This window comes from Uranotaenia lowii, chromosome 2 (genome assembly GCF_029784155.1).
Source record: "Uranotaenia lowii strain MFRU-FL chromosome 2, ASM2978415v1, whole genome shotgun sequence".
NCBI classification, from domain to species: domain Eukaryota; kingdom Metazoa; phylum Arthropoda; class Insecta; order Diptera; family Culicidae; genus Uranotaenia; species Uranotaenia lowii.
The window spans coordinates 273,032,808-273,060,302 of NC_073692.1; the positions used below are offsets into that span (position 1 = coordinate 273,032,808).

The following is a 27,495-nucleotide window of genomic DNA, read 5'->3' on the forward strand; positions in this document are numbered from 1 at the left end:
GTCCACCGCAAATCCTGTTTTCTAAAACTGCTCCGTCATCGGCCCATTTTTCAATATTTTTCTACGAAAAAATTACTAAATGTTCTTTTAACAATGCTTTGTATAATGCAAAAAATTTGAATACATTTGTTTGAACGATAGATCTAAAAAAAAATCGTGAAAATGGTGTTTTTTTTACCCGTTAGACCCTACTCCCCCCTTAAGGAATCATTATTAAGTATTCAAGAAAATTATGTTAATAATGAAATTACCATAAGTCGAACGATTGATTTTTTGAGAAAGTTTACTATTTTTCTTTGCGCAGATAAAGTTAGTATTCCTTTTTTTTGTAATGTGTTCTGAATCCAAAAATTAAGGCCATATTTACTTAGTTATTCTAAGAATAAAACCCTACAGAAGAAAAAAAAATAATCCGGAACTCTATTTAAACATAATTTTTGTGTATTGAAAAAAGGAAACAAGAAAAGTGAACTGAAGGCTGAAAAGTTGCAAAACAATCAAATTGCATTTGTTTTGTTTAAAAGATATCAACATTTCTTGTTGTAAATTTTGCCCCTATGTGTATGCTACACTCTGAGTATTTTAATGAAAATAGGCATTAAAACAAAAAAGGTAGAAAATTTAGTTGGGATGAAATAAAAAAACGCTTGATACGTAAAATGGCACCATAAATTTGTCAATATCGATAAAACTTAAGGAATCGGGTTTTGAGATACATGAAATCTGTGTATTAAAAAAAGCGGAAAAAGCAACCTTTTCAAAAATATTTTCAAATGAATGAAAATAATCAAAGCTTCTCAAGTATACGATATTAGAGCAATCTATTATGTCATTTTTATCGTTCAGATTTCAGGTTTCTGATTTCAGATTCAAATTTCAGATTTCAGATATCAGATTCAGATTTCAAATTTCATATTCAGATATCAGATTCAGATTCAGATTTTAGATTCAGATTTCAGATTCAGATTTCAGATATAGATTTCAGATTCAGATTTCAGATTCAGATTTCAGATTCAGATTTCAGATTCAGATTTCAGATTCAGATTTTAGATTCAGATTTCAGATTCAGATTTCAGATTCAGATTTCAGATTCAGATTTCAGATTCAGATTTCAGATTCAGATTTCAGATTCAGATTTCAGATTCAGATTTCAGATTCAGATTTCAGATTCAGATTTCAGATTCAGATTTCAGATTCAGATTTCAGATTCAGATTTCAGATTCAGATTTCAGATTCAGATTTCAGATTCAGATTTCAGATTCAGATTTCAGATTCAGATTTCAGATTCAGATTTCAGATTCAGATTTCAGATTCAGATTTCAGATTCAGATTTCAGATTCAGATTTCAGATTCAGATTTCAGATTCAGATTTCAGATTCAGATTTCAGATTCAGATTTCAGATTCAGATTTCAGATTCAGATTTCAGATTCAGATTTCAGATTCAGATTTCAGATTTCAGATTCAGATTTCAGATTCAGATTTCAGATTCAGATTTCAGATTCAGATTTCAGATTCAGATTTCAGATTCAGATTTCAGATTCAGATTTCAGATTCAGATTTCAGATTTCAGATTCAGATTTCAGATTCAGATTTCAGATTCAGGTTTCAGATTCAGATTTCAGATTCAGATTTCAGATTCAGGTTTCAGATTCAGATTTCAGATTCAGATTTCAGATTCAGATTTCAGATTCAGATTTCAGATTCAGGTTTCAGATTCAGATTTCAGATTCAGATTTCAGATTCAGATTTCAGATTCAGATTTCAGATTCAGATTTCAGATTCAGATTTCAGATTCAGATTTCACATTCAGATTTCAGATTCAGATTTCAGATTCAGATTTCAGATTCAGATTTCAGATTCAGATTTCAGATTCAGATTTCAGATTCAGATTTCAGATTCAGATTTCAGATTCAGATTTCAGATTCAGATTTCAGATTCAGATTTCAGATTCAGATTTCAGATTCAGATTTCAGATTCAGATTTCAGATTCAGATTTCAGATTCAGATTTCAGATTCAGATTTCAGATTCAGATTTCAGATTCAGATTTCAGATTTCAGATTTCAGATTCAGATTTCAGATTCAGATTTCAGATTCAGATTTCAGATTCAGATTTCAGATTCAGATTTCAGATTCAGATTTCAGATTCAGATTTCAGATTCAGATTTCAGATTCAGATTTCAGATTCAGGTTTCAGATTCAGATTTCAGATTCAGATTTCAGATTCAGATTTCAGATTCAGATTTCAGATTCAGATTTCAGATTCAGATTTCAGATTCAGATTTCACATTCAGATTTCAGATTCAGATTTCAGATTCAGATTTCAGATTCAGATTTCAGATTCAGATTTCAGATTCAGATTTCAGATTCAGATTTCAGATTCAGATTTCAGATTCAGATTTCAGATTCAGATTTCAGATTCAGATTTCAGATTCAGATTTCAGATTCAGATTTCAGATTCAGATTTTTTTTTTTTCACATATATAAAGCGGCCCACCACACTCCCCCACACCAAAAAGCTCATATGAGCCCCCTGGTAATGGACGCTTTCTGTTCTCAGCATGTCTGGCAGCAAACAAAAAAACAAAAACGCGAGCAAAATTTATTCATGCTGAGAACTTTAACAAAAATGTTTTTTTTTACTTAATGCGAGGGAATGAAGCTAGACAAGTAAACTAAACTAAACTAAGAATGAATCTCAGTGGAAAGAGTATTCCTTTGAAGAGATCCATTTTTACAAATAATTAAAACAAAAGAAACAAATTAAAAATTAATTGATAAAGCTAATATACTAACTAGGAAAAAATATTTACAAAAAAAATGTTAACGTTACTTTAGAAAAAAAAATTAGTTAAAATATATGTGTAACAAAAAATAAAAAATTAAAAAATACTGGCATGATGATAAGGTTTACGACTGAAGTTCCTTGAGGTGACGTATCACTTTCGATTTGAAAATGTTGCGGTTGTTAGCATTTTTGACAACTTCTGGAAGGCAATTGTAAGAAGCAGGTCCAATGTAAGAAATTCTGCGTTGACCAAAAGATGTTAAGCAACGGCTTCGAAGCAAATGATGTGATTGACGAGTATGGCGAGAACGAGTGCCTGAGTTAAACAATAAATTTCTTGTGTTGTCTAATGAGTTCAAATTGTCGAAGACATACAATAATGTTTGCAGACTACACAAGTGGGTAAGAGGTAAAATATTGTAAGTTGTATTCGAGTACAGTAAAGACGTAGGATAGAGATAAGGAAGTTTGAATATGGTTTTTATGCAACGATTTTGTAATGTCTGCAATCGCCCGAGGATAGAAAGGGAAGCCCTGCCCCATACCGCGATGAGATAGTTCAACTGAGAGTGAATGAAAGCAAAATAAAATTTAATTAAAACATGACGTGGCAAAAAACTTCTAATTCGCCAAAGAATACCACTAAAGGACGATGTTTTCTTAATAAGGTTGTTGACATGGAAACTCCACGAAAGTGTTTCATCAAGCGTGAGCCCCAAATATTTAAAGTTATCCACCTTTTCGATTATAGTATTATCATAAGAAAGGTCATTGCTGCAATAAATTCTTCTTCTTGCTGAACGAAATATCATGTATTTGGTCTTAGAAAGGTTTAGGGTCAGCAGATTGCTATTAAAGTATTTGCCAAGAATCTATAAGTCTTTTTGCATTTTTCCGATTATGACATTGGGACAATTCTCTGGATAAAATAAAGCTGTGTCATCTGCAAATAATCTGGGGGTACCATGTAATGGCAGGTTGCATAAGTCATTGATGTATAGTAGAAAAAGTAGTGGCCCAATGTTACTACCTTGAGGCACACCCACTTCTATTTGTCCCAACGAGCTATTTATTTTATCAATGGAAACATACTGTTTCCGTCCTGTAAGATAGCTACGAAAGATGTTATTAGCAACTCCTCTTATTCCATAGCAATCCAGTTTTCTAAGAAGAACGTCATGATCAAGCGTGTCAAAGGCTTTTCTTAAGTCCAGAAACAATCCTCCTACAATTTTTTTTTGTGTCTATGTTTTCAATTACCGAATCTATCAATTCACACATTGCAATAAGCGTACTAGACCCAGCTTTGAAACCGAATTGCAGGTTATATAAGATGTTATTTTCTTTGATAAAGTTATTGAGTCGACTTACCAGAAGTTTTTCGAATATTTTGCTAAACACACTAAGTGTTGAAATTGGACGGTAATTATTTATATCCGTTTCATCGCCTGCCTTAAAAACGGGAACCACTCTAGCGACTTTTAGACTTTCGGGATAGACCCCCGATACCAAAATAGAATTAAAGCATGCAGTTAAAATACGTGCCATTTCTAAGCAGTTAGATTTTAATAAGCTGCAGGGAATGTTATCAGGACCACAGCTTTTTTTATTTTTCAAAGATCCTATAGTTTGAATAACTTCATTGACTGTAGCAGGTCGTAAGAAAATGGTGTTAGGAACTCTGTTTATGAAAGATAAGTTGTCGAAAGATGGGTCGACTACAATATTATTTGCCAAATTTCTACCAATACTGGTAAAATAGGAGTTGAAAAGTTCACAAATTTCTTTCTTATTACTAGTACTTCTAGAATTTTCTCTGGAGTTCCCTAAGACAGAATTTATATTCTTCCAAAGTTTCGAATGGGGAGAATTGTTAAGAAGGTTTTCGAAATAATCTTTTTTGCATTTTCGTTTACATTTTTCAACTTTCTTTGAGACATGTTTCAGAAGTTCTTTTAAATAGGTATCTCCAGGGTTGTGTTTAACTCTCTTAATGTAATTGTTTTTTAATTTAATTAGAGTTATGAGGTCGAGAGTCATCCAGGGACAATAATTACCCTTGACCGTTACTTGTTTACTTATTTTTTTCGTACATTTTCAGATTTCAGATTCAGATTTCAGATTCAGATTTCAGATTCAGATTTCAGATTCAGGTTTCAGATTCAGATTTCAGATTCAGATTTCAGATTCAGATTTCAGATTCAGATTTCAGATTCAGATTTCAGATTCAGATTTCAGATTCAGATTTCAGATTCAGATTTCAGATTCAGGTTTCAGATTCAGATTTCAGATTCAGATTTCAGATTCAGATTTCAGATTCAGATTTCAGATTCAGATTTCAGATTCAGATTTCAGATTCAGATTTCAGATTCAAATTTCAGATTCAGATTTCAGATTCAGATTTCAGATTCAGATTTCAGATTCAGATTTCAGATTCAGATTTCAGATTCAGATTTCAGATTCAGATTTCAGATTCAGATTTCAGATTCAGATTTCAGATTCAGATTTCAGATTCAGATTTCAGATTCAGATTTCAGATTCAGATTTCAGATTCAGATTTCAGATTCAGATTTCAGATTTCAGATTTCAGATTTCAGATTCAGATTTCAGATTCAGATTTCAAATTCAGATTTCAGATTCAGATTTCAGATTCAGATTTCAGATTCAGATTTTAGATTCAGATTTCAGATTCAGATTTCAGATTCAGATTTCAGATTCAGATTTCAGATTCAGATTTCAGATTCAGATTTCAGATTCAGATTTCAGATTCAGATTTCAGATTCAGATTTCAGATTCAGATTTCAGATTCAGATTTCAGATTCAGATTTCAGATTCAGATTTCAGATTCAGATTTCAGATTCAGATTTCAGATTCAGATTTCAGATTCAGATTTCAGATTCAGATTTCAGATTCAGATTTCAGATTCAGATTTCAGATTCAGATTTCAGATTCAGATTTCAGATTCAGATTTCAGATTCAGATTTCAGATTTCAGATTTCAGATTCAGATTTCAGATTCAGATTTCAGATTCAGATTTCAGATTCAGATTTCAGATTCAGATTTCAGATTCAGATTTCAGATTCAGATTTCAGATTCAGATTTCAGATTCAGATTTCAGATTCAGATTTCAGATTCAGATTTCAGATTCAGATTTCAGATTCAGATTTCAGATTCAGATTTCAGATTCAGATTTCAGATTCAGATTTCAGATTCAGATTTCAGATTCAGATTTCAGATTCAGATTTCAGATTCAGATTTCAGATTCAGATTTCAGATTCAGGATTCAGATTTCAGATTCAGATTTCAGATTCAGATTTCAGATTCAGATTTCAGATTCAGATTTCAGATTCAGATTTCAGATTCAGATTTCAGATTCAGATTTCAGATTCAGATTTCAGATTCAGATTTCAGATTCAGATTTCAGATTCAGATTTCAGATTCAGATTTCAGATTCAGATTTCAGATTCAGATTTCAGATTCAGATTTCAGATTCAGATTTCAGATTCAGATTTCAGATTCAGATTTCAGATTCAGATTTCAGATTCAGATTTCAGATTCAGATTTCAGATTCAGATTTCAGATTCAGATTTCAGATTCAGATTTCAGATTCAGATTTCAGATTCAGATTTCAGATTCAGATTTCAGATTCAGATTTCAGATTCAGATTTCAGATTCAGATTTCAGATTCAGATTTCAGATTCAGATTTCAGATTCAGATTTCAGATTCAGATTTCAGATTTCAGATTCAGATTTCAGATTCAGATTTCAGATTCAGATTTCAGATTCAGATTTCAGATTTCAGATTCAGATTTCAGATTCAGATTTCAGATTCAGATTTCAGATTCAGATTTCAGATTCAGATTTCAGATTCAGATTTCAGATTCAGATTTCAGATTCAGATTTCAGATTCAGATTTCAGATTCAGATTTCAGATTCAGATTTCAGATTCAGATTTCAGATTCAGATTTCAGATTCAGATTTCAGATTCAGATTTCAGATTCAGATTTCAGATTCAGATTTCAGATTCAGATTTCAGATTCAGATTTCAGATTCAGATTTCAGATTCAGATTTCAGATTCAGATTTCAGATTCAGATTTCAGATTCAGATTTCAGATTCAGATTTCAGATTCAGATTTCAGATTCAGATTTCAGATTCAGATTTCAGATTCAGATTTCAGATTCAGATTTCAGATTCAGATTTCAGATTTCAGATTCAGATTTCAGATTCAGATTTCAGATTCTGATTTCAGATTCAGATTTCAGATTCAGATTTCAGATTCAGATTTCAGATTCAGATTTCAGATTCAGATTTCAGATTTCAGATTCAGATTTCAGATTCAGATTTCACATTCAGATTTCAGATTCAGATTTCAGATTCAGATTTCAGATTCAGATTTCAGATTCAGATTTCAGATTCAGATTTCAGATTCAGATTTCAGATTCAGATTTCAGATTCAGATTTCAGATTCAGATTTCAGATTCAGATTTCAGATTCAGATTTCAGATTCAGATTTCAGATTCAGATTTCAGATTCAGATTTCAGATTCAGATTTCAGATTCAGATTTCAGATTCAGATTTCAGATTCAGATTTCAGATTCAGATTTCAGATTCAGATTTCAGATTCAGATTTCAGATTCAGATTTCAGATTCAGATTTCAGATTCAGATTTCAGATTCAGATTTCAGATTCAGATTTCAGATTCAGATTTCAGATTCAGATTTCAGATTCTGATTTCAGATTCAGATTTCAGATTCAGATTTCAGATTTCAGATTAGGTTAAAAATTTCAGTTTCAAATTTCCGATTCGGATTCCACATTTAGTTTTGGCTTCAAGTTTCAGTTCAGTTCTTGTTATCTCATAACTTATTGGCAAGAATAAACTACGTATAAAAGAAAAAAAATGATATTACTCCATATTTTGAAAATAATTTATTTTTAGTTATAATTCATTTGGAAATATTCAATCATTAAATTTAAGTCATGTGTGATCTACGACTCCAGCATTCAGAAATGAATCGTCGGCCGAAATTGATAAGCTAGCTTCCATTTAATCAAAGCTTTATTCTTGGTGGATTTTCTACTGGTTTTGGACATCCCAGCAATCTCATAATAATTTTGTTAGCTCTATCACCAGCTACTCTCAACTAAGGCTGATGTAGACGAGTGTTCTCTCGATTCTTGCATCCACCCATACACCGAGAGCTGCCTAAACTGGTTCTGAGTTTTGACAAGGTTCGGATGAATAATTAAAATTCAAGATCATGTTTACATACGAAGTAATACCGTTGGGTGGTAAAATTTAAACAGAATTTTCAATCTTAATTTTAACATTATTCGTCTGCGCCTTATCAAGCTACACACAATATGTTTAGTTTTTAATATTTTTTTAATTTGAAAAAAATCCAAAAAAAAATCCCAATTTTTTAAAAGCTAAACGTTCGAAAAAAATTGTTTTTTTTTTGTATTTAAATCTGAAAATATTACCACGGTATTGCAACTTGACGGTTATTTTTTCCAATAAATCCTCTCATTTCTCCCATATCAATTTCAATCTTTGTTGAGATTTCGAGCCGACGCGCATGTAGAGGTGTGCTGTATCTGCACGACGTCGTCGAATGACCTCGGGAACGCCGCCGCCGAACGATGAGATGGGTTGCGTCGCGCATTTGGCTGCTGGGAAGTACCCGAAAACCGGTAAACAAAGCTCGCGGAACGGCCGAGACTTAAATGATCTCGATCTACCGGCGAGCGGCGTTAATCGTGCGCGAACCGCGAACCAGACTGCAACATTCTTGTTCGGCTCATATCGGTTGTTTTTGATAGTTTGTGATAGATAGCTGGAGGAATCGATTCGGCAGATAACCGGAAACACACCGCTTTTCGACGCCATTGGCCTGTAAGTGTTAATCAATTCCTAGAATCTGTGACGTGTGATGGCCAATCGAGCCGAAGTTCCTGCGAATGTTTCGATTTGAAATTATACCATTCAATGATGTGGTTTAGTGGTTCCAGTTTGATCAAACAGGTTTGGGAAGGTCCATTTTGTTCTGGTGCAACCGTGGGGCTTTTGTTAAAGTGAACACAAAAGGGTTACTGAATTGTTCTGCTAATATCATTGTGTCACCAGTTATGCTATTTAAGATAGTTTGGGAAGCTTCTTCATTGTTGGCTGCTTAATAGAAGCATAGTTTTTTGATAAACAGTATTAAGCAGTTATTTTTTGAATTTGTTCGTAGAATTTTACAAATTTTGAGAAAACTTTGAAAACAGTTAAATTTTAGAACTACAAACACGTTTTCTATGCTGTTGAGTTGATTGGAAAAATAATGTTATTTCAATTGAAATTGTTCGGATTATTGATATGAAAAATACAAGATTCCGAGTAAATTTAAAAATTTTCGATATAAGTACCTACGCCATATAAAATTAAAGAAATTGTTTTTGTGACTTTGAAAACAGTTACTATAATTGTCCGCGTTATCCAAGCCACCATTTTTATTTTCACTTTTATAATGTTTTGCAACTTAAAACTCCGAGCTTACCGAAAACTTCGATTGAATAATATTACAAAATCCTTTAATTTAGTGAGCTTTGCGCCTAGATGTATGCAATAGCCCGTGACGTAGCCTTCAAGTCTACTAAGCCAGCAGCATACATAGTGCACTTTCTGTGGGTTGGAGGTTTTAGCATTTGTAAGATGCTAGCCATCATATCCTCGAAAGATGTACGCTTAGAGTAAAAAAAAGGAATCTCTTCGAGGGAACATCAAGTTTCATTGAGATCCTGTATGTGTTTGTATTCATTTAAAAAAAAAATACTTGAACAAAAGTATAGGGTTTGTTGAAATACTCGTGTAATCCGAGGTGGTTCTTACCCTGATTACTTCGGATTAGCGGTGTTTTACTGTGTATAGATTGCATAAATGTGGGCGATATACTCACACTATGCATGCTCCAAATGTTCATTAGAACACACAGCTCCTTCATTTATGCAATATACATCTAATCTACATAAAGTATTGAACAAGTTACATCTAATACAGTGTTTTGTACTGGTAGTTCATTCAATTTCATTTTATTTTAAGTCATTATAGAATGAGTTTAGAATACACTTTTTCCGTTAAATTTGTATTAATGCAGAAAACTTCGAGGCTTCGTATTGAGCTGACGTAACGTTCCAAAGTTGTATATGTGACAGTGGATTTTTTTCTCTGAAAAATTATCACAAAAGATGATGAGGAATCCACTGTTAGCTATCATTGGCTTCGGAGTGTGATTTTCTTAGACTAAAAATTATTATGTTTTGAATACTAAGTCCATTCCCAGATTTTTTTTTCATGTTTTAAATCTGCAAACAGCTACAAACAGCTGCCATTAGTGTGAATTGTAAGATTAACATGTTTTGAAACATTCCGTGCAAAAAAATTTGAAATAATGATTAACTTTTGATCATTCCGAATATTATTCGAAAAATGAAATAATTAAACGAAAAGCAGAGCTACTAAAATGTTGATTTTATGAGTTGACCAACTAACCATTTTTATTATTTAGGAACATTTTTAAAGTGGATTTTCACGGCTCCCTTTTTTTCATTCAAGATAAAATCGTACATTAAAACTTAAAACAATAAATCAATAAAAAATATTTAACTTCTACACTTTCACTATTTGCTAAGAAAACGACAAACATCAGACGAGATCGAGTGTATCGGTGGTCCTTTTTTTGCCTTGTGTGTACGCCTCGAAGTTTTCTACCTTAGTATCACCAGTAGTTTGTTCCATAACTGGAGATCGATGACGTTTACTAGTATTCTGCTTTCTGGTTTCTTCAATCTCTATTCGTTCTTGTTCCGCAAATCCCCTGAGAACCTCAGCGAAATTGCTTTTTTCTTTACCAGCGAGGAAGGCCTCTGAACAACTTCGTACCTAACTCCAATCTTCAGACTGCTCTGCATTGCTTGCACAGTTAGCTGTGAGAACCGAGTGCATTTTGTCGAGTTGGTTAGAGTTTCTTCTTGGCCTTCTTGTTTGCATAAAAAAACACCAATTTTTAAAACATGTTACATGATCCGTGATAGATTTTACATTTTTTTTTAATTATACTTAATTGAACCATTTTCGCATTTTACAATGGTGGTAATAAAACAATCCAAAATAAAATTTCAGAAAATTTGTTGAGTTTTCATTCTGCCTTTCTAATATTTCTACTACTCGCTTTCTTTTGCATTTTCTGACAGCATGTTACTTCATGTTTATATGCCCCAAAAATTAGAACGATACTTGATCCCGTTGATGAATGAAAAATATTGATAATGTATGTAAAGTTAAGTCTCAACTCTAGAGTTATTGCATGCTTTCGCTTTTTTTTTTATATTTATGAGAAAATCCATTTTAACCCCTTTTTGCCAGGCAATCATTGGATTGATGTAAGTTATTGGATAAATATTAGTTCAATATCGAACATGTAACACATAACCACAATACTCGATATGTAGACAGGTTACTGATAGAAAATGCAACAACAAGAATCGGTGAAAGAAGGTTTACCACGACAGGTCCAACAATGTATAATCGACTCAGTCGAGAAATACGGAACATCGAAAGTTTAACTTTATTTAAAACTCGCTTGAAACAAGATTTCAAAAACAATTTAGAGCGGTTAATGTAAGTAATGTTAGCCATGTAAAACTGAAATTATTCCTATAGTAACTATAATCGAAACCTTTTAGAGGAATGAAAATTCATTAAGGTTTCTTTTCTTTCTGTAATGCAATAAAGTCTAAATTACTTCAATGTAAAAAAAAAAAAAAAAAAAATATTTTAATCAGCAATGACCACGATCTATTTAGAAATAAAATATTCATTTTTGAACTTTAGGAACCAGTTGAACCCATAATGAACATTGTTGACTTTCTTTGGAAAAAAGTTGAGAGTTTTATTATTTTGAAAATATGGCATAAAGTTCATATTATACTCTAAAGCCCGGTTTACAGTGTGAACTCGGACGCGAACGTCAACGTGAACTCACAACAGTGAAAAAATATTCCGCAGTGAAAAATCGGTCAAATCATCAACAGGTTTGTTCAATGACAGAAAGAAATTGGTTTCGATCGGTAAATGACAGATCATTCAACCAATCTGTTGATTGAAACTAATCGAACCGATGTTCAAAATTAAATTCAAATTTCTTCAAAAAATATATAAATAATAAAAAATAATTATTGCTCGTACTCAGCATTGAAAACGATTCATTAAAAAAAATCCAAAAGTTCTTATCTGTACGTACAATGAATTTAAATTTAAATTTTAAGTTTTCACAGAATGTATGTATAAATCAAGGAATAACGAGCTTTAGCAATTTTTTTTATTTTGAAAAACTTATTTTAAAAACGTTATGAATAATTAACATGCGTTTCATTTCAAACTCGTAGAATTTTTAAGCCTTGTAAAAACTTAGCTTAGCTTAGCTTAGGGTCTAATGGGTATAAAAAAAACACCATTTTCTCGATTTTTTTCTAGAGCTATCGTTCAAACAAATGAATTCAAATTTTTTGCATTATACAAAGCATTGTTAAAAGAACATTTAGTAATTTTTTCGTAGAAAAATATTGAAAAACGAGCCGGTGACGGAGCACTTTCGAGGATGCCTTTTAGAAAACAGGATTTGCGGTGGACACTGTATCTCAGCACAGAATCATCTGAAGTCAAAAAATCAGAGCAATATATTTTTAATAGATGTTTTTCTGGACCCCAACGTTTTTATTTAACTTAAAAAAAATTTTATGAAATTTTTGTGGCTGTTTGAAGTAAAAACTACGATTTTTTACGAAAAAATCCGACCTTTTTCACCTGTAAAATCTCCCCAAAGTAAAAAAAACAAAAGAGAAAAACGTTGGGGTCTGGTATTTTATATGTAGAAAATATGTTCCAAATTTGAAAAGAATCGGATAAGTAGTTTTCAAATGGCGATGTCCACGGACTTTAAAAATGTGCTTTCGAGAAAAACGCGTTTGAAGTTTCTGCTTTTGCTTTCTTGCAGTATTAGATAGGAGGAGATAAAGGCCTATAACTTCTACAGTTTTGCTTCAATTGGCTTGAAAATTTGACACAACATTCTTGAGATGTTTTACAATCAGAAAATAAAAAAAATAAAAATATCGATTTTTTGAAAGTGTTAGACCCTACCCCCCCCCCCCCCTTAACACTAGCCTCACCAAAATTTGAATAACAAGTAAAACATCACTTTTTCGGATAAATTTTTAAAAAATGAAATCGAAGCAAAAACCTTTATTAGAATAACACCATCAGCAACAAAACCATTACTTAACTGAAAAAACTCAAGATAAAAACAGCCTTGCTTTCGGCTAACTTCGACAATAACTCACCTCGCTTAACATGCTTATGCAATTTGGTTAAAAAAAAAAATATATATATATATTTTTAATAATTAGTTTCCTACCCATACTTGACGAAACCATACGATTCATAATAAAGAGAATAATCCGTCGGTCCAAGTAAATGAAGTTTTTAATCGTTTAACACACAATAAATTCAAGTATCAATACTTTTCAATTTCAATCCAACACCGAACAAATCACTTCCTTACGTTTAAGGACTTGAAAACAAATAATTCTCACTGAATACCAATAATTTTAAATACTTCTTTCGGATAATGTCACAAAATTGTTCTTTTTAGCACTTTTTAAAACCATCACCTGTCACAACTCTCTCATCTGTCTTTAATATGTAAATTGCCTGTTATGCATTATGAAAAGGGTTATGCCAACCACACTATCTCTTGGCGCTTTTTCAAGACTCATCACAAGATACTAAATTCAAATTATTCAACTAACCTATGCTCAGTCCGTATGACAAAAACCGGTAATTTCTATACCGATTCCTTACGGGTCCATATTATGACAATTTCATATATAAACTAACATAAAGAGAAAGAATCGGAGACTTAACTCAGCTTTATCAAGCCAGACAGCCGTATTTATGCATAAAACTGCGAACAAAATTGTAGCACTTTGACGCGTTAGGACTCGCTACCATTATTCACAATCACAATTCAGAATTACAATTTTAAAAAGACTTTACTTGAAAAACCACCCGCTGATATGATACGATTTCAAAAATACAAAAATATATACGAAACTCGATCAAATAAAAATAAACAATTTATCTATGTTATCCGCAACCATGTCGTATAGTTGCTCAGTTTACATCAGAGTGAAGCTTTTATAGTAGCCCAATGTGGTTGGGAAGCTTTTATTCAGTTCCGATAAATGGAAACGATCCTTAATATTTTAAACATTCTACGCAATTTCGCATGCAAGTTTATGATGGATTGTATGGTTCTCACTTGGTTATTTTATTTTTTTCCTTCAATTAAACTTTCAGATAAATAAATATAGGTATCTACAAGAAAATAAAAAATGAAAAATACTTATCTTGCAGTGGATCATTATGTTGTTCTAAAACCTTCACTAGATGGTAACTGATTGTTATGTAGCTCAATTCGACGACTGAAAGCTAAAGCCATGAGCAACACTTGCGCCACTCCGTCGTATATGTGAAAAGTGAAACTAAAACAAAAAGCTTGGAGAGATTGCACACGTCATCAGAAAACCAAATTTTCACTCTTCCACCAGGATCATTTTTCGATTTGGCCACATTCTACGAAGCCTTCAACCAAAATTTCAAAATAAACTAGAGCACGAGCATTTTTCACATCGACTGAACAGAAACTTATGTATTATTAATCGCTATAACACTCGATTTTAACACTATTTCTTTAGGATAAAAAAAACGTGTTGCTAATTAAGCAGTGTTCCCTGACCTCCCAATTTTTAAGCCTTGTAAAAACTAATTTTTATGGTGACAAAATTTTTTCATCATCGGTGAAAAATTCTTTCAGATTGCATTTTGCTATTCGAACGTGAAAATGAGCGTGGAATTTATATTCACCACACTAGTTCGTTTTCCGTTTTCACGTTCGCTCAGTGCGTTTACACTTTAAGCGGAATGGCAGTGAACGCGGAAAAAATATTCCGCAGTGAAAATCGAGGGAATTGAAATAAAACCAGTTTTAAAAGGTTTTGAACAAGGAAATCAGTTGAAAAATAATCTTTCACACATTCCACATCTATTCCACCTAGTTTTGCAACCATAAACTGCAGTATCGTCGAGTTTTAGAAGAATATAAATATTTCATTTTCACATTCACAAGAGATGTAAATGCACCCTAACAATTGATGAACTAGAATAAATATTTTTGTTATATTTTTTTCATATACGAAACATTTTGAAGAGATGAAAAAAGATCTTCAAATCACATTTTGTGAAATTTTTAAACACAATTCAATAACTCAAAAAATTATTATGTTAATTTTTTTAAGCTTTTAGCTTTTCAGTATAAAATTAGTACAAAGCTGACTCGGATTGGCCAGTATAAGCAATTTTGCTTTCGGATGTACACAGATAAGCAATATATGATTCGAAAGATCTTGACGAGATAAGAGAAAGTTACTATGAGTGTATTGAAAAGGTTGTAGGGGAGAGTGGGGTATCGAGGGCCATGGGGAAACGTGGGCCACTTTTAATATCTCAGATGTGTGTTGAGATAAAAATGTCGAATCAACTGTCATAGTCGTCGCTTTGCATGAGCATATATTTCTATATGTTGTTGACTTAAATACGCATCATATGCTTCTGTTATTTATCAAGCTAAAAAAAGTTAGAAAAATTTACTTTCATAATTAAAAATACACCCGCTAATTGCATCGATGGAGAACCAAAAGTTCAAAACAAAATTATACGCTTATGATCTTAGTTTTGTCATGATCTTTCACGGGTAAAAGGAATTTTTGATGAAACATCAATTAGTCACACAAACGCAACCAATTTGTAAATCAAAGCTTGTGGGGAATCGTGGGCCACGCATCTTGAACCACCTATATTTTTATGTATTTATACACATTCAGAACTTGAAATACGTTTTCCCTATCTGTAAAGTTTTCTTATGCCAAATGAAGAGTTTTGAAAAATATTTTGTCCATTCTATGTAAGGAATTTTGCCAAAACGTTCGCGAGCCAGGTTTTTGAATCTATTCGATCAACACAGCTCTCTTTTTTATTTCACCATCTGAAATTGCTTTAAAATAAAGGAATAAATTATGCAATCACAGTTTTGGGTCAACTCATAAACTTTGCATGTTATTTGGTCAATTTGGATTTAGTGGCCCACGATTCCCCACCATTTTTCAAAATCCAAAACATATTGCTTTTTTTAAATCAGTCAGAATTTGGGAAAAATAACTTATTAAAAATTTTATAAACATTCCTTATGATACCTTGAAAATGTCGAAAACAATAACTTTTTTTATTTTCATTTTATCCTCTATAATAAAAAAGTTAAGGAACAACGAAAAAAGTGGCCCATGATTCCCCACTCTCCTATATTATTTAGAAGCTATGAGTGGCAAACATGTTCAGAAGGCGTTTTTGCTATTCATTTCTTCGAAATAATATAACTTATTTAACATGTGTGGGTCAGACTCAACATGAGGAACGCAAAGCGAATGTAGCATTGGACTGAGTCGATTTGGGGTCATTTTTGAATTTCTCAAACCCTGGGTTCTAAAGAGCTTCGTCTTGGTCCAAAACTCATCCATGATTTTTTGCAGAATTTTTAAGCAACGTTAACATGAGTAAATTTGAACTTTTAGATTTGAATGAGAATTTTTTAACTGAAAAATCAACATCAGTTTTGTTTCTTCTGTGAAACCGAGCCAGCTGATGATTTTTTGCCAATTCATAAATTCTCTAAAGGAAATTTTCCGCTGAACAACTTTGTTCAAGACCGTAACTTTGTATCTTATTATGCAAACAAGTTATAAGACAAACCCCTGTTGAACAGTTTATAACTCGTTTGCCTAATAAGATAAGAAGTTACGGTCTTCGAAAAAGTTGTTCAGCGAAAATTTCCTTAAGATAATTTATTAATTTGCACAAAAACCATAAGTTGGCTCGGTTCCCCAGAAGAAACAAAAATGTTGTAGATTTTTCAAAACAAATTATACAATTTTCCTATAAACACCTAAAAGTTCAAATTTACTCATGTAAACGTTGCTTGAAAATTCTGCAAAAAATCATGGATGAGTTTTGGACTAAAACGAAGCTTTTTAGACTCCAGGGTTTAAGAAATTCAAAAATGACCCCAAATCGACTCAGTCTAACATAGCAAATAAGATATATGTTTTTTGTAATTGAAAATATTCAAAAATTATTAAATGGTAGTTTATAAGTTTTGGACACTGCTGTAAGGCTATGTTCATTTAGAATCCGGTCAGTTATTTTAAAAACGTGTGTATATTAAAAACTATTCATTTGATCCCAAAACCTTCTATGGAAGAAATGAAAGTGTTGACACTTTTTTCAGTAATGTATTGATCTTTTATTTTTACCACAGAAGCAAAACCTTTGCAAAATCATGATACTTTACATAAATTCACCTGGAAAAATCAATTGGAATCTGGTTGGAGCCTTTTCATGAGTAGGCATCTCGAAGAATTTGACTTCTTTTCTTAGTCCTACCGAACACATCTGTCACATTGCAAAAAAAACCGGTTGCACAAATCTATGGAACTGCTAACTATTAGTTATTCACTTGGTGTCTACTAGTAAGGCAACACTGTTTACCTGCCGGAAATGGATTTACTGCATAGTTAAGGGGTCTGTATTTAGTTATCCCCAATAACCATAAACTTTTTACCAACTTTTTACCACAAGATCAAGGGTTCCACACCGATGCTTGATTTGACTTTCGTGAGCATCCTAGAGTGGCTCCCTCTTCTTCTTAACCACTTGCATCGTAAATATCTCAAACACACGTTAACTTAAAAATATGAAAAAAATAGACAAGTTTGTTCATTTCATAACGCTGCTAAAGTTTTTCATATCCAAGCTCTAGTAACGTAGCTATCACCGAAATAAAGTGCCTGGATACTTAATGATCACAGCTGTGATCATTGTTTTGAGCGTTAAGTATCCGACATTTTAACTCTTCAATTCTTCCTTAAAATTATGAACAGCTTTTAAACAACAGCACCAACTAATGTGGGACAATTTGTAAGCATTACATTCGTAATGATTCAAAATTCCCAGAATCAGTGAGCTCCCGTCTTTCAACTTATCAAATATTTTTATTTAAAGCGAGGTCAATCGTCTACTGATTAAACTAAACAAAATAGAACGTGGCCCATATTTAGTAACCTACATCTCTATTTTGACAATTTTTTTCTCCCTCTTGTTTGATAGGAGCTGCCTAGCTTTGGTGATACCCACAGAAGAATAATCCAGCAACAGGATGACGCGGGTTCTAGCGATCGCCATCGTGGCACTGGTTGCTACGGCACGGGCCCAGGACGATTTGGACGCGTTGTTTGAGTCTGTTTTCAACAATCCGGACAGCCCCAGTGGAAATAACAACAACAACCAAGATAACACCAAAAATCCTCCGCCAGCTCCAGTGCCAACTCCTCCACCACCACCAGTTGCCCCAACACCACCGCCAGTCTACGTAAGTTTCTAAATTTTATTATTTTGGTTTCTAATCATGTTCCCTGACCTCTGTCTGATTCCGTGTTTCGCCAGTGCCGTGTGTCAGACACAAACGAGTAAGATGTGAATTCATTATCGCATAAATTCTTCAAAAAAAAAACCTAAGCAAAAACACCCCTGCCCATTTTCGACTGAGAAACAAAATCATTAGTTTACAACATTTATATTTTCAAATAAAATAAGAACTTACGATCTTCGACAAAGTTTTTCAGCGGAAAATTTCCTTTGAAAAATTTATAAATTTGCGCAAAATAAAATTTGCATGCTCGGTTCCACAGAAGACAAAAAAACTATGTGGATTTTTCAGTACAAAATATTAAATTTTCCCATACAAAACTAAATGTTCAAATTTACCCATGTAAACGTCACTTAAAATTCGGAAAAAATCATGGATGAGTTTTTAACCAATACGAAGCTTTCAAGACCCCAGGGTTTGAGAAATTAAAAAATTGCCACAAATCGACTAAGTATAAAGTTACAGTGAGTTCTATTCTCACTTTTTCTTTGGGATAATTTATCCAGTAGGATAAAAATCCCATAAAATGATTTCTTTTTCGCTTGAATGTATTACATGCATCATTTTGCTTGGGAGCTCGATTCTTTATGCCAGTAGTGCTTTTCCAATCAATCATATCAGCTTTGGTACAGTAAACTTTTCAGCGTATTTTTGGCACAGAGATTTGCTAAATAAGCATTGGATTTTTGCAACCTCTTCTATGAGTGTAGTTTTAGAAACATTGAAAGTGTCCGTTCTACCCGCTGTGTTTGTCTTAACTGACTTTCCTCTAGTAGTATGATTGCTTTCCAAATATTGAGTACTGTATGATTCTTACATTTTTCGTTTTTCTTTGCTCTACAGACATGCAGTGGTGAATGTGTGCCGTACTATCTCTGCAACAACAACGAGATCATTACTGACGGAACCGGAATTATTGACATCCGTGTTGGTGAGGACACAACCCAGGAGAATGAATGTCCCAACTATTTGGACACCTGTTGTGAGAAGAAAGATGTGATTACCGATATTCCGGATAACTACACACCTGCCCCACCGCCAAACAATTTCTATAGCTGTGGAATGCGTAATGCCGACGGTCTCGGTTTCAGAATCACCGGTAACAAGAACGGAGAATCCGAGTACGGCGAGTTCCCATGGATGTTGGCCGTATTGCGCGAAGATAAGGTTATGGACTCTACGCTCAATGTGTACGAGTGCGGAGGTTCGCTGATTGCCCCGAATGTGGCTATTACTGGAGCCCACTGTGTGAACAACAAGCCCAAGGAAGCGCTGCTGGTCCGTGCTGGAGAATGGGACACTCAGACCAAGAACGAACTGTACCCGCATCAGGATCGCCGCGTCCGTGAGATCATCATCCACGAAAGGTTCCAGAAGGGATCGTTGGCCAACAACATCGCTCTGCTGATCCTGGACCAGCCGTTTGACCTCGCCGAAAACATCCAGCCGGTTTGCTTGCCACCAAAGAACTACAAATTCGATGGAAACCGATGCTTCGCGTCTGGCTGGGGCAAGAATGTATTTGGCAAGGAAGGAAAATACCAGGTTATCCTGAAGAAGGTTCAGCTTCCGGTTGTGTCCCACGAGCAATGTCAGCAATCCCTCCGCAAGACCCGTCTGGGCAATCGTTTCCGTCTAGACCCAAGCTTCCTGTGCGCTGGAGGTACCAAGAATGAGGATACCTGCCGTGGTGATGGAGGTTCTCCATTGGTTTGCCCGATCGCATCTTCGCCAACGCACTTCTATCAGGCCGGTATCGTATCGTGGGGTATTGGATGCGGTGAGGACGGAATTCCTGGAGTTTACGCTAATATCGCTGCTCTGCGCGACTGGATCGATCAGAAGCTGGCCCAGCAAAAGATTGAAGCTAAACATTACACTTTTGGCGCCTAGGGATGCCCGTGATGCATATTGACAATATTATTTTAAATTAGTCGACAAGGATATTGATACCAAGATGAAATAAAACATCCAACATCAGCGTAACGATGAATGGACGATTGTAAATCGTTTTTTGTTTCACTCTTATTCGAGAAATAACCTCTAGTTTAGCACGATGACACGTATTGACTTGAATGTTGCAAAACTAAAATTATTTATTTATTTATTTATTTGGTGTTCCATCGCACGACATAACCTGATGAATAATATTCCTCCGCTTGGCTTGTTTCATCTGACGATTTTTCCTATTGGTTAGATGTCGGAGAAGGAATCAGTAGGCTCGAGCTCGATTCCTGTTCGAGGTGATTTTTTTTCATCTACCATTCATGATCGATGCATTTTACACCAAACGGGGACTCCATCAAACAAACCAATAGGTACTTAAATAAAATATGACTGTTTGTAGAATACAAACAAATCACACACACTCATACATTACGCTTTTGGTACTTTGCTTCACCCGTCAACATGCTACTAGTCATATAGTGCAACAATCAAAATAATCGATCAAATGGTAAATGAAAAAAATCCCTTCGAACAGGAATCGAACTCGAATCTTCTGATTAATTCTCCGACATCTTACCAATAGGCCAAATCGTCAGATGTAAACTGGTGAAGCTGTAGTTCTATCATTCAGTTGACTACATCGAGTTGAATTCGCTGCTAGATGCTATGGCAGAAAACGCTCATCGTGTCCCGATTGATTGTGCTCTGTTCGCCCCGAGTCAACAAATTAAAGTGAAAACGCGTTTCAAAATTGATTTAAGTGAGAAATAAAAAAAAAATATGGTGAAAATTAAGGAATAATATGTGTTGGGAGGTGGCCTAAGATTTTTAATTCCTTCGATAGACTATTTCGCGTTCCACAATCCCAACTATGGTCTAGGCAAGTAATCGGTGGGCTTCAATGGTCCTTCTTCTTTCGCATGCACAGAACAGATAAACGCGTATGGTTTGGTTCCAAAAACACAACTTTAATTAAAACAAGTATATTGACTTTGAACTTATATTACATGGAGTTTACTTAAACTAAACATGAATATACATGACCGTGCTAATTGGTCCTTCGAACCGGATATGAGGAACCACGGGGCAGTAAATTGACGTGCCAATACCTTATACCAAGGGCCATTGTGGTTTTGTTGGAACTTGGCGCCATTACGTTTGGAGTTGGAGGGAAGGCTCGCCATTGCATGCCGGCGTCCTAATTAGCCATCTTGCACGAACCACATTTCCACATCATTGTTAGAAATTTACAAAATCGATTGGATGGACGAAGCTGATTATCGAAATACTGGATAGGCATCGTGTTACTTTTGTCAGGTAAAATATAAGACACAGATTACCAGTATATGTTCAGCCACAGTTCAGGACCCCGCTAACACATTATTCTTTTGCGTGCACGTGGTTCAAACTACTCGAGGAACGATTTTCCGGATAACCGCAGAAACCATTGTTTCTGGGTTCTGGGTTCGAACGAATACATCCTAATCACAATACGGAGGAACGTAGAGGACTAACTTGGCAGAACCAAATACTGACAGGCCGGCCGCCTGTTTTTCCAGGTAAATTTAAGCAACAGATTCACAGTATATGTTCAGCCAATAGTTAGCAACATCCTAACACCCCTTTGGATCTTCAACTCATCTCTCTTCGAGCTCGGTTAACGCATCGGACTACAAGGAAAATCACAAATCGGTTTTGGCAAAATTCCGACCACACAACACCGGTACCATACGAAAAAAGGATTATCTACCAATCACCAAGAAGTCGACCACATTAGAAGAAGAGGCAGCGCAGGAAAAGGTTTCTCAGGTAAATAACCTTAGAATAGTGTATGTTCTACCGTCGCTTGGGCACAGTTAATACACCCCTTTTAAATAAAAATTTGTATCCTCTTCGAATTACTACCTACGCATTCCCTGAGAATCAACCGTTCGCCAGAACGACTATCTCAATTTGCGACATTTCACCTCGGAGACGTTCTGTCTTTTGGGCGTTTGGACATTGAGTATCACCATAAGTGAAGCATTGCGGATAACAACAACCTGAAGTGCCCCTGATTTTTTTGTTGAGGTAAATTACTGCAGTATATGTTTGGCCGAAGCTGGACGTATTTAGTGGCTTACTACATCCCTACCCATCTCTACTACTGCATTACGGTTACGCAACGTCATGCCGGGCTCAAGAACTACGAAGAAGGAAGACCCATCACTGAGGCACCTGACGGTGAAATGTTCCAACATCCAGGCATCCCTACAGGACATTTTCCGATTTGTGGAGGATTTTACGGACGATACCATGACGGAGATGATCGAGGTGCGGCTTACAAGGTTGGACGAGCTGTGGGAAGGTTTCGAAAATGTGATGATAGATATTCAATCACACGAGGAACATGTTGAGGAAGATAATCCAAATATTGAGCGGAAAAGACGAGAGTTTAGTAATCTTTATTATCAAGCAAAGGCTTTCATGTTGAGCAAGGTTAAGGATCGTACCGTACCGAATAGTTCTGGACAGTTGCCTAGGGGATTAGATTCGACAATTCAAGAAACACATGACCATATTAGACTACCTCAAATCAAGTTACCTTCCTTCTCAGGTGATATTGATGAATGGCTCGGGTTTAGAGATCTGTTTATTTCCTTAATTCATGTTAAACCAGAACTTCCAGATATTGAAAAGTTCTATTATCTGAAAGGATGCTTGCAAGGAGAAGCCAGGGCCCTACTAGATCCTATTCAAGTATCACAAGCTAATTATCAGGTAGCATGGGACACACTCGTCAATCGGTACAGTAATAGTAAGCTATTAAAGAGAAGACAGAACAGATTAGCTCCCTGTTTGGCCTACCCACGATGCACAAGGAATCGGTGACGGAGCTCCAGTCCCTTTTAGATGGATTCGAGAGAATAGTTCACACTCTTGACCAGGTGGTTCATGTTAACGATTATAAAGATTTGTTGTTGGTTAATTTCCTCACTGCACGTCTGGATCATGTAACTCGTCGATCTTGGGAAGAGCATTCCTCAACAGAAGAACAGGATACCATAGAAGATTTAATCAGTTTTCTCCATCGACGTATTAGGATCCTGGAATCGCTTCCGCCGAAAGTGATAGAATCTAAAGGAGTTAATCAAAATTCTACAAATAGATCAAGGCCCACTTTACTTAGAACGAGTTACGCTACTGCACAGTCAATTGGAATTCAATGTGCGTTATGTAAGGAGGATCATCTTTTGCATCAATGCTCCGATTTTAGACATCTTCCAGTAAACGAACGAGATGCGTTTTTGAAAAGTCATTCGTTGTGCCGGAATTGCTTTAGAATTGGTCACCATGCTAAGGAATGCCAGTCAAGATTCTCGTGTAGAATCTGTAAAGGGCGACACCATACGCTCGTATGCTTCAAAACCAACCGGCAGGATGGAGTTCTGGAGGATTCCCAGGTTAGGATCAGCAACACGTCATCAGCTACGGAGGAGGCTGAAGAATCAAACCCGTCTTTTGAAGTGACTACCACGGCGACTACAAGCACTACCGTTTCTAATTGCAACGCTTATAACACTTCACGAATTTTATTAGCGACTGCAGTGGTGTTGATTGAGGATGACATAGGCTGTCAGGTTCCGGCTCGAGCGCTCCTGGATTCGGGTTCGGAAAGTAACTTCATTACAGAAACATTAAGTCAAAGGATTAACTTGTCACGCGAAAGGGTTCAAATTTCCGTGTCTGGAATTGGTCAAGCCTCTTTAAAGGTGAAGCAAAGAGTGCACGCTGTTATCAAGTCTAAAAACTCTAACTTCAACAAGCCAATGAGTTTTCTTGTGCTTCCAAGGGTAACAGCGAATCTACCAACTACTACAATCAACACAAGGGAATGGAAAATACCAGACGGATTTAAACTGGCAGATCCGTCATTTTTCGAATCCAAGTCGGTCGACATCGTTCTTGGAATCGAGGCATTTTTTGAATATTTTGAGACTGGCCGTAGAATTTCCTTAGGGGATGGCATGCCGGCACTTACAGAGTCAGTATTTGGATGGATCGTTAGTGGAGGGCTCGCGGATCCAAGTCAATCACTAAAACTTAATTGCCACGTTTCTATGGAAGCGAAATTGGAAGAAATTCTCACACGATTCTGGGCTGCAGAAGAAGTTGGAACCAGCCGGAAATACTCACCAGAGGAACAACGTTGTGAAGATATGTTCCGGGAATCCATAAAGCGTAATGGAGAGGGCCGTTATATAGTGTCACTTCCAAAAATTACCAACATTTGGGGCCAATTAGGAAGCTCGAAGGATATTGCCTTGAGACGTTTACATTCCACCGAGAGACGATTAGCAAGAAACGAAGAACTTCGAAAACAATATCTTTTGTTTATGGCCGAATACGAAATGTTAGGGCATATGCAAGAAATTATTCCCCAGGAGGTTAGTTCAGTTAAGCGATGTTATTTACCACACCACCCTGTTATTAAAGAGGACAGCACAACTACCCGATTAAGAGTGGTTTTTGATGCATCCTGCAAAACTTCTTCAGGATGTTCACTGAACGATCTTCTACTTACTGGCCCTGTCATTCAGGATGATTTAAGAGAAATTATACTCCGATGCCGAACGAAACAGATATTAGTAGTAGCAGACGTGGAGAAAATGTTTCGACAGGTGCTGGTCAACCCTAAGGATAGGCCGTTGCAAACCATTCTATGGCGCGCCTCTCCATTAAACGAAGTTAAAACGTATGAACTGAACACAATTACTTACGGGACGAAGGCCGCGCCCTTCCTGGCAACAAGGGTTCTGAAGCAATTGGCGTTAGATGAAAGGCATCGATTTCCGTTGGCAGCGAAAGCATATTTGGAGGATACTTACATGGATGACGTTATTACGGGGGCGGACGACGCTGAGACAGCACTCGAGCTGAGGATTCAGCTGGAAAAAGCTGCTACTTGCGGTGGATTCCGTCTCCGAAAATTCGCTTCGAACGCTAAACAAATTTTGGAGAGTGTGTCTAAGGAAAACCTGGCAATTTTGGATTCATCGATACATCTCGACGCAGATCCATCGGTGAAAACTCTTGGGTTATCTTGGCTACCCAACTCAGATGTTCTCATGTTTCGTTTCAATGTACCTGTGCTTCCTGAACACGAAACTTTAACCAAACGTCGTATTTTATCGGTTATTGCCACGCTTTTTGACCCATTGGGATTACTTGGTGCAGCAATAACCAAGGCAAAGATATTGATGCAGCAGCTCTGGACTCTTAAAGATGAATGCGGAAATAGGTTGGGCTCGGATCAACCTGTGCCTTCTACGGTGGGTGAGATTTGGAGGAACTACTACTATCAGCTACCTGTTTTCAATCAGATCCAGGTGAACCATTGCGTTATTTTGCCTAATGCAATTACAGTGGAATTTCATTGCTTTTCGGACGCGTCAGAGCGAGCGTTCGGTGGTTGTATTTATGTTCGGAGTTTCGATGCCCAAGGCGCGGTTAAAATTCAGTTGTTGTCGTCTAAATCAAAGGTAGCACCATTAAAATGCCAGAGCATTCCGCGCTTAGAGCTATGTGGAGCGCTGCTAGTTGCTGAACTCGAGGAGAAGGTGAGAAAAGCGGTAAAAATCCAAACCATCGGCACTATTTTTTGGACAGACTCGACCTGCGTGTTGAGATGGATTCAAGCTCCACCACTGACGTGGACTACCTTTGTAGCCAACAGAGTATCAAAAATTCAAACTCTAACAAACGGATGTGAATGGCGACATGTATCAGGCTTAGACAATCCGGCAGATCTAATCTCAAGAGGAATATCACCTACAAACATAGTGGATAATCATTTCTGGTGGAACGGACCAGCATGGTTGAAGGAAAACAGGGAACAGTGGCCAACTTCATCAGATGATATTCCAGCAGACGTTGGAAATGACGAGCTACGACGCACAACAGTTGCTGCAACAGGATCGAGCTACGCTGACTTCAATGAATGGTTTTTTGGGAAATTCTCTAGTTATTTTGAAATGATTAGGAAAACGGCATATTTATTACGCTTTATGAAACTGATTCAAAAAAAATTAGAAGGTGAACCTAATGCATTTCTGTCCAGCGCTGAAATAAAAGAAGCTGAAAGAGTTTTGATTCATCGAGTTCAACAGGAAACGTTTGCGGCGGAAATTACAGCACTAAGGAAAAACGAAGATGTCTCCTCAAAATCTCCGTTGAAATGGTTTCGCCCGTTTTTAGACGAGGATGGATTGGTTCGTTTAGGTGGTCGTTTGAAAAATTCTTCCGAAATTGCCGGTTTCAAAAATCCAGTGATCCTACCTGCAAGACATATCATCACCCGATTAATTTTTGAGCATTATCATCTTCGCCTTATGCATGCCGGACCTCAGCTCCTTCTTGCATCGGTTCGCCAAAAATTCTGGCCACTAGGCGGCAGAAGCGTTGCCAAGCAAATAGTGCATAAATGCATCAAGTGTTTCCGGTCAAGGCCTACGCCCATTCAACAGCTGATGGGAGACTTACCAGCGGTCCGTGTAACGGAGTCCCGACCATTCGCAAATACAGGTGTGGACTATTTTGGGCCAATGTACACTAGACCAGCTCCCCGTCGCCCAGCGGTCAAGGCCTACGTAGCTATCTTTATATGCATGTGCACAAAGGCTGTCCACATGGAGCTCGTGACGGATCTGTCTACCGATTGTTTCATTAAGGCTTTGCAACGGTTCATTTCTAGGCGCGGATTTTGTTCACAAATCTTTTCAGATAATGGAACCAATTTTGTTGGCGCAAGAAACAAATTTGTAGAGTTGCAGCGTCTGTTAAAAAATAAAACGCATCATGAAAAGGTTTCCAAGGAATGCTCAAGGCTGATGATTCAGTGGCACTTTAGTCCTCCTGCCTCTCCGCATTTTGGGGGGCTTTGGGAGGCTGCGGTTCGGTCGGCAAAGAAACATTTGTTGATTGTGATTGGCGAAACCCCTCTTCCACCAGAAGATTTATCAACACTCGTAATTCAAGCTGAAGCTTGCCTAAACTCACGCCCGATTATGCCGTTGAAGGATGATCCGACTGATTTGGAACCGCTAACTCCGGCTCACTTTATCATTGCCATTTTCAGTTGA

General features: G+C 36.0%; 2 protein-coding genes across 2 annotated transcripts; both read left to right on the forward strand.

Moving 5' to 3' along the window:
- Positions 1–8,525: 8,525 nt before the first annotated feature.
- Positions 8,526–20,434, forward strand: LOC129747494 (phenoloxidase-activating factor 2-like). Its single transcript, XM_055741741.1, has 3 exons — positions 8,526–8,685; positions 18,109–18,370; positions 19,271–20,434. Exons 2-3 carry the CDS (start codon positions 18,158–18,160, stop codon positions 20,318–20,320), a joined length of 1,263 nt encoding a protein of 420 aa, XP_055597716.1. The 5' UTR covers positions 8,526–8,685; positions 18,109–18,157; the 3' UTR covers positions 20,321–20,434.
- Positions 20,435–22,543: 2,109 nt separating this feature from the next.
- Positions 22,544–27,495, forward strand: LOC129742663 (uncharacterized). The gene is made up of 2 exons (XM_055734591.1): positions 22,544–23,171; positions 23,642–27,495. Exons 1-2 carry the CDS (start codon positions 22,544–22,546, stop codon positions 27,493–27,495), a joined length of 4,482 nt encoding a protein of 1,493 aa, XP_055590566.1.